The sequence below is a fragment of the Exophiala viscosa genome, assembly GCF_022695815.1.
Source record: "Exophiala viscosa unplaced genomic scaffold EDD37scaffold_2, whole genome shotgun sequence".
In the NCBI taxonomy this organism is placed as follows: domain Eukaryota; kingdom Fungi; phylum Ascomycota; class Eurotiomycetes; order Chaetothyriales; family Herpotrichiellaceae; genus Exophiala; species Exophiala viscosa.
The window spans coordinates 2,049,954-2,058,572 of record NW_026944354.1 but is presented as its reverse complement, the minus strand read 5'-3'; the positions used below and the strand labels follow the sequence as shown (position 1 = coordinate 2,058,572).

At 51.5% G+C, this 8,619-nt stretch overlaps 4 protein-coding genes across 4 annotated transcripts; 2 read left to right on the top strand and 2 right to left on the bottom strand.

Annotated features, from left to right (window-relative positions):
* Positions 1-2: 2 nt before the first annotated feature.
* On the bottom strand, positions 3-2,340 carry EDD37DRAFT_258764 (glucose-6-phosphate isomerase). The gene is made up of 3 exons (XM_062810783.1): positions 2,121-2,340; positions 1,441-2,072; positions 3-1,391 (listed from the first exon to the last, which is right to left on the bottom strand). Exons 2-3 carry the CDS (start codon positions 1,938-1,940, stop codon positions 233-235), a joined length of 1,659 nt encoding a protein of 552 aa, XP_062673218.1. The 5' UTR covers positions 1,941-2,072; positions 2,121-2,340; the 3' UTR covers positions 3-232.
* Position 2,341: 1 nt separating this feature from the next.
* Positions 2,342-3,728, bottom strand: EDD37DRAFT_258862 (uncharacterized protein). Its single transcript, XM_062810784.1, has 2 exons — positions 3,187-3,728; positions 2,342-3,135 (listed from the first exon to the last, which is right to left on the bottom strand). The coding sequence occupies exons 1-2, from the start codon at positions 3,524-3,526 to the stop codon at positions 2,654-2,656; spliced, it is 822 nt and encodes a 273-aa protein (XP_062673217.1). The 5' UTR covers positions 3,527-3,728; the 3' UTR covers positions 2,342-2,653.
* Positions 3,729-4,559: 831 nt separating this feature from the next.
* Positions 4,560-6,399, top strand: EDD37DRAFT_258708 (uncharacterized protein). Its single transcript, XM_062810781.1, has 2 exons — positions 4,560-5,235; positions 5,290-6,399. The coding sequence occupies exons 1-2, from the start codon at positions 4,954-4,956 to the stop codon at positions 6,232-6,234; spliced, it is 1,227 nt and encodes a 408-aa protein (XP_062673216.1). The 5' UTR covers positions 4,560-4,953; the 3' UTR covers positions 6,235-6,399.
* Positions 6,400-7,133: 734 nt separating this feature from the next.
* Positions 7,134-8,573, top strand: EDD37DRAFT_622044 (ATP-NAD kinase-like domain-containing protein). Its single transcript, XM_062816030.1, has one exon. The coding sequence runs from the start codon at positions 7,261-7,263 to the stop codon at positions 8,356-8,358; it is 1,098 nt and encodes a 365-aa protein (XP_062673215.1). The 5' UTR covers positions 7,134-7,260; the 3' UTR covers positions 8,359-8,573.
* Positions 8,574-8,619: the final 46 nt, after the last annotated feature.

The window sequence follows — 8,619 nt, the reverse complement described above, 5'->3', positions numbered from 1 at the left end:
AATCAATGAAATATTTGAGCATTGTAATCGTGTTGTTTTTGTTGTATCTCACATCCAAAGTTCATGGTCATGTACGGAGTTACTCCATCATAAATGACATGGGCCCAGACTCATATCGAATCTGACATTGACATCCCTCGACCCGATTCAGCATATGTCACGCACACCTCAAGTGTATCAGGCTCGACCTTCTGGCCGACTCTTAAGCACTTCAACATGGCGTATCCAGCATCTATTTCAAACCATTCTTCTCCTTGAAAGCCGCCAGTAGACCGGCGGTCGAAGAGTCGTGGTCGGCACCAGCGCCGTCCGTCTCGAGCTCCTTCTGAATCTTCTTGGCCAGGACCTTGCCGAGCTCGACACCCCACTGGTCGAAGCTGTTGATGTTCCAGATAACTCCCTCAGTGAAGACCATGTGCTCGTAGTATGCGATCAGAGCACCAAGTGTGCCGGGTGTGATCTGCTCGGCCAAGATGTTGGTTGTGGGTCGGTTACCGAGGAAGGTCTTGTGGGCAACGAGGTCGTCGGGTGCACCCTCGGCCTTGACCTCGTCAGGTGTCTTGCCGACCATAAGCGCCTCGGCCTGGGCGAGGAAGTTGGACGCCAGCATGCGCTGATGCAGGCCTCCTTCGACGGGGTTGTGGGATTTGGCGGCCATGATGAAGTCCGTTGGGATGAGTTTTGTGCCTTGATGCACCAGCTGGAAGAACGAGTGCTGGGCGTTGGTGGCGGGTTCGCCGAAGAAGATCGAGCCAGTCGTGTACTTGACGTAGTCGCCTGAGCGGGTCACGGCCTTGCCGTTGGACTCCATGGTCAATTGCTGGAGGTAGGCTGGGAATCGGTGCATGTACTGGTCGAATGGGGCGACGAGGTGGGTCTGGGCGCCGAAGAAGTCTGAGTACCATACGCTCAGGAGGCCGGCGATGACTGGGATGTTCTCGTGCAGAGGGGTGCTCTTGAAGTGCTGGTCCATGGCGTGACCGCCGGCCAGGAATTGGTGGAAGTTCTCGTATCCGATGTACAGGCACACGGACAGGCCGATGGCGGACCAGACGGAGTACCGTCCGCCTACCCAGCTTTCGAAGCCGAACATGTTCTTGGTGTCGATGCCGAATTTGGAGACTTCTTCGGAGTTGGTGGAGAGGGCGACGAAGTGCTTTGCGACATCGGATTCCGACGCGGATTGTAGGAACCATTTCTTGGCTGTGGTGGCGTTGGTGGTGGTCTCGGCCGTGGTGAAGGTCTTGGAAGCGATCAGGAAGAGGGTGGTCTCTGGGTCGGAGTCTTTCAGGGCTTCGGCGATATGAGTGCCGTCGATGTTGGAGACGAAATGCAGTTTCATGGCTCTGTCGCCATATGGTTTCAGGGCTTCGGAAACCATGACTGGACCGCTGGAGATTGTGTCAGTGGACCGACGTGAGCTTCGGGTTAGCGACTTACAGGTCAGACCCGCCGATACCGATGTTGACGATGGTGGTCAATCTCTTGCCAGTATATCCCTTCCATTCACCGCTTCGGATTTGTTCTGAGAACTCCTTCATGTGTTCCAGGACGGAGTTGGTCTCTTCGACGACACTCTTGCCGTCAACGGCCATGGGCTGGTTTGTGACATTTCGTAGGGCAACGTGGTAAACAGCTCGCTTCTCAGTGAAGTTGATCTTCTCGCCGGCAAACATGGCATCTCGTAGCTCTTCTAGGTTGGCCTCTTTGGCGAGGTTGACGAGGAGGTCGAGGGTTTCTTCAGTCAAAAAGTTCTTGGAGAAGTCGAACAGGACTTCAGTGTTGTCTGCGTTGTTCTTGAAGACTCGCTTGAACTTCTCGAACCGTTGAGGGTCTTTCTGGAAGTATTCCTTGAGGACAATGTTGCGGCCGACGGCATTGTGGTGCTCGACCAGAGCTTGCCATGCTTTGAGCTCGGTGGCTTGCGAAAAGCCCGGCATTGTGCAGGATATGTGCTTTAGGATTCGGCGAAAAAGATTTCTAAAGGTGCTCGAGGTCAGTGAGTTGAGCCACGAGCAGAAAACTTGAGCGATATTCGAGTCCAAGTCGGTGAAACTCGAGATGTCACGGAACTGTCGGATTGTGTCGGCAGTGTGATTGATGGCTTCGAGGATACTTACAAGGACAAGAACTCCGGATGCGATATAGGTTGTCTGGACGATGTGCAGGCACGTTCAGCAGGAGTATGTCGGAGTAGTGACGGTGAAGCTGAAAAGCTGTTGGATGGACCTCTTTTTTACAATGATCCGCGCTGGCAGAAAATGGAGGGGCAGAGCCGGAGAAACTCTTGTGAAACCAAACAATGATGCAACATGCGGCAACCACTGGACGAGCTTGTTACAGCTCACGTTATGAGTAAAGATTTGTCTATGTAATCCTCCTGCCCCACCATTCACCCGGGCTTTAGATGACGCTTTTGGTCGTCAGCATGCTAAGGATGATTAAGCGACCAACACAGGAAGCAGCAAGACACATTCTGCTGCAAGTGATCAAGACATTTCTAGCTTTGTTCGTACTCATATCATTGCATGGCAACTCCTCCTCGATTATGTAATCCAGGCAGACACCTGCAGTTCACCAGCCCTTCCGATGCACTTTTGATAGGTCCTCGTAACTCCAGTATCCGTGCATATACCCAGTCCTTCAGAGATTCTTACAACAGCAAAGCCGACATGAACAGCAGACATCCGAGAGCAAAGAGAGAAGCCGAAGCCTGGCCTTGAAGACCAGAAGCAGCTCCTGTATACCCAGTGATTGGAGGGCTGATCGCGGCCGATGTTCTGGTGGCGTTGATTGGGTTGGTGGTAGGGAGAACCGCGGTAGCATTTGCCAGTGACAAGGTTGAAGTAGTGGTATTCAGAGCGACAGCAGTGGTAGTGTTGCCATACAGAGCAGAATCCGTGATAGGTAGTCCGGTGGTTGCGGCACTCAAATCGCAAGACGAGGTCGTAGCGTTCACTGTATAGGTATTGGTGGTCGTCGAAGTAATGGTTGTTGTAGTCGTGGTAGTATTGACCGCAGTGCCGTTAAAGCCTTCATCACCAATACGGCAGCTTGAAGCACGACGCCGGTACCCGTCCGGGATGCAAAAGCTGGTGCCGTTCGAGGCGCAGCTGAAATTGGCAGGGCATGCATCTGCTGAGGGTCAGAGAAAAGGACAAGATCATCAGGGGCAAGCAGTCTTACAATCATTGGAGCAGCAAGTCTCGTTGGCTTTTGGATTGTAGCAGGCGTCCGCACCACATTCGACATAATCAGCACCACATCCAGCACAGCCTCCACTTTGGCCTGGAGTACAATCTTCATAACGAGGGAGGATGGCGAAATTCTGTTCTTGGTCCGCTGAACACTGGACTGCAACAGCCAGCAGTGCGACAGTAACGAGTGTAGCGATTGAGCGCATGTTTGTCGTGATTAGTAGCAGTCCGTCGGTGGAAATGCTTGAGAGACAAGGAATGTTATGAAAAGCAACTTGAAAACGAGTGTCTCGGGCAATAGCTCCGTGCAAAGAAGAACATGAAAGCATAGAGGATACATGGCCGTGTCGACATACTATAAATATATGGTAGCAGAACTCTTTGTACCGTTATTGGAAGCATCGACAAAGGAATACTGCATGGCTAATGGCGAGAGCCGTTTGCATGGGTGGCCGCTTGTGATACAACAAAGAATCCGATGCAGGACGAAGTCGTGGAACCTCTCAATCTCCGACAATCAGTCTGGTTTTGAAGAAATGAGGTTCGAGAGTGTACATGGAAGCATTGATCCGTTTTCTGGGATTTCTGGAAAAGAGCCTGCAGAACGTTCTTGTAGCAGTTCATTCTGAGCACAGGACACTGATGCCAGTGGAGGCCACGAGCGTAGCCAAGGCCAAAGAGAGAATCGGCAGACTCGAAACGCATAGAGGCAACCAAGACCGATCAAGGCCAAATGCGCGTATCGGGCCCTGTGCACACGTTACAGGCAACGGGAATGCTGGTTGAGATGAAGATGGAATACCAACCGTGTTCTTCGGAGATGATGTTGTTTGTTTGCTGTTCCCGGCGACGCTGGTGATGAAATATCTTTGCTTATGTAAGGATACAAATGCGGCAAAGTTGGTGTTTCAGATGGCACGCGACAAGCCGCTAAGACTTTCCAATTGAGCCTCGTATCATTGGTTCACCTCCTTTCGCTTCTCTTCTCCAGTTCTCAATAATCTCACTTGATCTCACTCTTTTTTCATGCACCTTTTCTTTCCATATCAACTTCAAGCCTTCATCTTAATTACCTCCAAGTCCTTGACCGGCTACAAAGCTGATGAATGAATGCCACCCTCTGAAATATCCTCAACCTATCGTGTGCCCAGTCAGTCATCTTCTTATCTAGCGTCCAAGCTCGAAGTCAACTGCCGATTTACTTTGAAGGCTCGAGTCTAGACCTAATAATGTCAAGGTCAGCATTGATTGACCTATCATGCCGCCGACTTCAGCACCCTATCTCAATTAGCCCATCACGAGGGCTTGGTTGATCCTCGTATTCTTGAACCCAGTTGGCTTTCGCCTCAACCTCCCCTCTTGCCGTCTTCTTGATTCCTTTTGACATAGGAGGCTAGTTCCCTACCTTTTAGGCGCGGCGATATGCGAAATCCCCGACGATGCAACCCAGGGCGCTATGTTCACGCGACCCATTATGATTGTGCTTGATGTCCCTCCGCTGTTCTTTGTCGGACGTTTCACCGACACCTCGAATTCTATGATCTTGGTTGAATCATCTCCTTCACTCTCCTCCTGTTGCGCGTTTTTCTTCAAGCCCTTCACGTCGTTACCATCATTGGATGGCTCGTGCGATATAGGACACGCCAGCCTTTTTTGGAAGTGAAGAGATGCGGTGACACAGCCGAGCCACTGGCCCGTAGCTGTCTGCTTGCATGCTCGGTCATCCCTTCTCCCACGAATAGGCGATTCTGCGATCATGACCGGGCCAGCTCTCCATTTCAATGGGAAGAGACCGAGCCGTCGGCGTCTCATCATTGCCGTCGTCATATTCTTTGTGACCGCCGTCTCTATTGCAATTTTCACATTCGCACGACAAAACTACCATGGCGAGCTCCAATTCCCGTCACCTGAATCTGCCTCGGGTTTCGCCAAGGACCTTCGCGTTGAACAATTCATAAAGCCAGAAGGCATCAAGATCATTGGTCTCGTTTTCTTTGGCAGAAAGAACAGAGTCGAAAACCTGCGGTGCTTCCTCGAGGTATGTTTGCATTCGTTCGTGACCAGCCTGGAAGGTCCTAATTGACGTCCTCAGCGCAACCTGGTCGATAATGGCGGCTGGCTTGACGAGATCCACTGGATAAAGAACACCGACAAGCCCAAGGATCTCGAATACCTTGACGAAATTCTTGCCTCTTCGCCTCGCTACAAGAAGATCGAGCTGGAAGGAGTCGGCTTCGTCGGCTACGGTTATGCTTGGACCCATCTCGAACCGGGCCAGCTGTACGTTAAGATCGACGACGACGTCGTCTGGTTCGCAGACGACACCATCCCTCGTGTGGTCACTTCGAAAATTGCCCATCCCGAATACCTATTGGTCAGTGCAAATCTCATAAATTCACCTTTGATGGGCTGGGTGCATTATCATATGGGTGCATGGCATCCGTACCTACCTGAGTTCGACGTGTACGATCCTCCACTGCTCGACGCCGTTACCTCGCTTCCCACCCGTAAGCCCTGGCGTTATACGGCATACCCCAATTGGACCGGTCCGGACGACTACTACTTCGATGCATTCCAGGATCCACCATACGACGGTCACCGCTGGCTTCGTCTGCAAAACGATTCGGAGATCCATCGTACGCCAGTCAATGACATCGAATACAAAACTTGGGGGAATGCTGTCCAGTCGTGGGCCATTGCGGCACAGGGGCATTACTCGTTTCTTGAGAATCTGGCCGACGGCCGTCTGGATCGCTACAAGATGGGGAAAGCCTGGCTCACTGACTACCGGCGTTTGAGTATCAATTTCATCGCCATCATGGCGGATGATGTCCTGAAGAATTTGCCTATGGATACCGTGGACGAGGAGTGGCTGACCGTCGAGCTCCCCAAAACTCTGGGTCGTAGTATTGCCGTTGAGACGGATGCGTTGGCTGTGCACTTCACGTTTGGAGGCCAGGGCAAAATGCAACAGACGGACTTGTTAGCCCGGTATCACGATTATGCCCTCGAAAATGCATGTGCTCGGAGGGTGTGAAAGCGAATGCGCATGGGTGACGAGATACCTTGCGTTACATAGCGATGGAGTTGGGACTACTTGTCACAGTTCCATAGCGCTTGACGACTTTTTGTATGAGTACTTTTATTGACAATGGTATCAAAGTTCAAGTTATAGTGAACATGTCTCGATGCTCTGGGGGAGCAGAGGAAACTGCAGGAGACCAAGAGCGCATATGCGGAAACTTAATGCAACATCATAAACAACAAGATACTGTACTCCGCCAACATGAGGCGTGGCGGCGGCGGAGGAGGGACACCTACCTGTACGTGTGAAGGAAGCGACGACGAGGTCCTTCGAAGCATTACATGCTGGGTTGCGGCGGATCGAGTGGACAGTCACCCAGATACCTCGTCCTAGCACCGATATCTGTCCTCTTAATTCTGTATCTCAGGCAATTCTGTCATCTGTACCTCACGGTAGTCTGGGTGGCAAATTTCTTAATTCTGTATCTGAAGGAATTCTGTATTCTGTACCTGACGGTAGTCTGGGTGGCAAATTCTGGTGATTCTGTATCTCGGGAAGTCTGTATTCTGTACCTGACGGTAGTCTAGGTGGTGAATCTCCTCAAGCAGATGGCCGAGAGGAGGCTGCTTGGTATTGAACTCTAGGACAAGCTTCCTCTATGGCGCGATCATATCACCTTTGATGGATTGTGCTCATCGTTTTTATTTATCTCTTCTCCTTTGCTACTGACGATCGAGCACAAGTAACGGTCAACAGAGCATGGAGACACCTTGGAGTGTGTTATTGAACAGTGATCGATGAATGAAACCATCGTAGACATAGCCGCCGGCAGTCGCCGCACTTTTGCAACTCTAGCCGTGCTTATCTAAGCACAGGACTGTATCGGTCGGCCTCCCGCTGACACTGCAGTACGGAGCATCCTCAAGCAAGCTGGATCTCTTGCAGCATTGAGCAGGATCACCCGGACTTCTGTGAGGTGGCCGTTTCACGATTTCAGACCGGTCATAGTGGCCGCCACATATCATCGACTTGCCAACCATGGCGACAGGGTCGAAAGATCCTCTACCTCCCCATCTCTCCCCAGGACGTGAAATACACGTGGTCATATCAATACTCTCTGGCCGTCATCAAGCCCAAGAGCACTATGATACGGAAGTCAAACCGCTTCTCGATAGCTACGGGATCGAATACAGAACTCACACCACGACGTCAGCAAAGTCGATCATCACACTAACCAAATCACTATTCTTGATGAATGCCACCAAAGGTGTCAAACAAACTATAATCCTCCTCTCGGGAGATGGCGGCGTTGTTGACATCGTGGACACCCTCACAGGCATACTCAATCGAGGACATACCTCAATATTCTTCAAGCCTGCCATCGTTCTCATCCCCATGGGCACGGCCAATGCTTTAGCATGGAGTTCCAAAGTGGCACAAGATCCATTGAAGGTCATGATGACAGGGACTCCCAAACCCTTGCCGTCATTCCAAGTGCATTTCAGTCCTGGTGCAAGGCTCGTCACCGACGAAGGACAAGACCGAGAAGCTCTGGCAGAGAAAGAAGAAGATGAAAGTGTCATGTATGGCGCGGTAGTCTTCAGTTGGGGTCTACACGCGAGTTTGGTAGCTATGAGTGACACGACGGAATACCGCCAACATGGTATAAAGAGATTCGGCATGGCAGCTGAGCAACTTTTGAAAGATGAACATGTATACAAAGGGAGGATCAAATGGAGAAACGGAGGCTCGGAGCAGGTTGAGATACCCACCAACGAACACTCTTATATCCTCGCCGTCTTGGTCTCCAACTTGGAAGAACACTTTCAAATTTCCCCTGCAACGGAGCCGGTTGACGGCGCTCTACGACTTGTTTATATTGGTTCAGAGCCTGGATCTGAGATTATGCGCATACTCGGACTGGCTTATCAGGCTGGAAAGCACGTCGAAGATCCAAAGGTCGTCTACGAGGACATCGAGAGTCTCAGGATTGAGTTCGAGGAAGACGACGAGCAGTTCAGGCTGGTTTGCGTGGACGGGAAGATTGTCGCTGTGGCCAGGGGTGGGTGGGCTGAGGTTACGAGGCTGCCAGGAACAGGTGTCGAGGCGAGACGGGTCGTCGATCTAGTGTGTTGATATAGAAGGACACGCCAATGCACGGAGACACCGCCGTGAATTCCCAAAGGATACCATGTCTGTCCCGTGCGTATGTCGTTCATAATGGTAATCAGGTACAACAGCCTTGCAAGACCAGGAAGACATTCCTTAGTCAGCTTCTTTCACGTGTCGTGCGGGGGCCAGCGCAGCTTCCGCCTGATGCCCCTGGCGCTGACACCCGCTGACGTCCCCCCGAAGCCAGCAGCATTTCGTCTCTGTAGCCTCACCATCCAGGAAACC

Coding starts and splice junctions, on each gene's coding strand:
- EDD37DRAFT_258764 (XM_062810783.1), bottom strand. CDS start 1,940: ATGCCGGGCTTTTCGCAAGCCACCGAGCTCAAAGCATGGCAAGCTCTG. Junction 1,392..1,440: donor GGTATCGGCGGGTCTGACCT/GTAAGTCGCTAA, acceptor CACAATCTCCAG/CGGTCCAGTCATGGTTTCCG.
- EDD37DRAFT_258862 (XM_062810784.1), bottom strand. CDS start 3,526: ATGCTTTCATGTTCTTCTTTGCACGGAGCTATTGCCCGAGACACTCGT. Junction 3,136..3,186: donor GACTTGCTGCTCCAATGATT/GTAAGACTGCTT, acceptor GACCCTCAGCAG/ATGCATGCCCTGCCAATTTC.
- EDD37DRAFT_258708 (XM_062810781.1), top strand. CDS start 4,954: ATGACCGGGCCAGCTCTCCATTTCAATGGGAAGAGACCGAGCCGTCGG. Junction 5,236..5,289: donor ACCTGCGGTGCTTCCTCGAG/GTATGTTTGCAT, acceptor TGACGTCCTCAG/CGCAACCTGGTCGATAATGG.
- EDD37DRAFT_622044 (XM_062816030.1), top strand. CDS start 7,261: ATGGCGACAGGGTCGAAAGATCCTCTACCTCCCCATCTCTCCCCAGGA.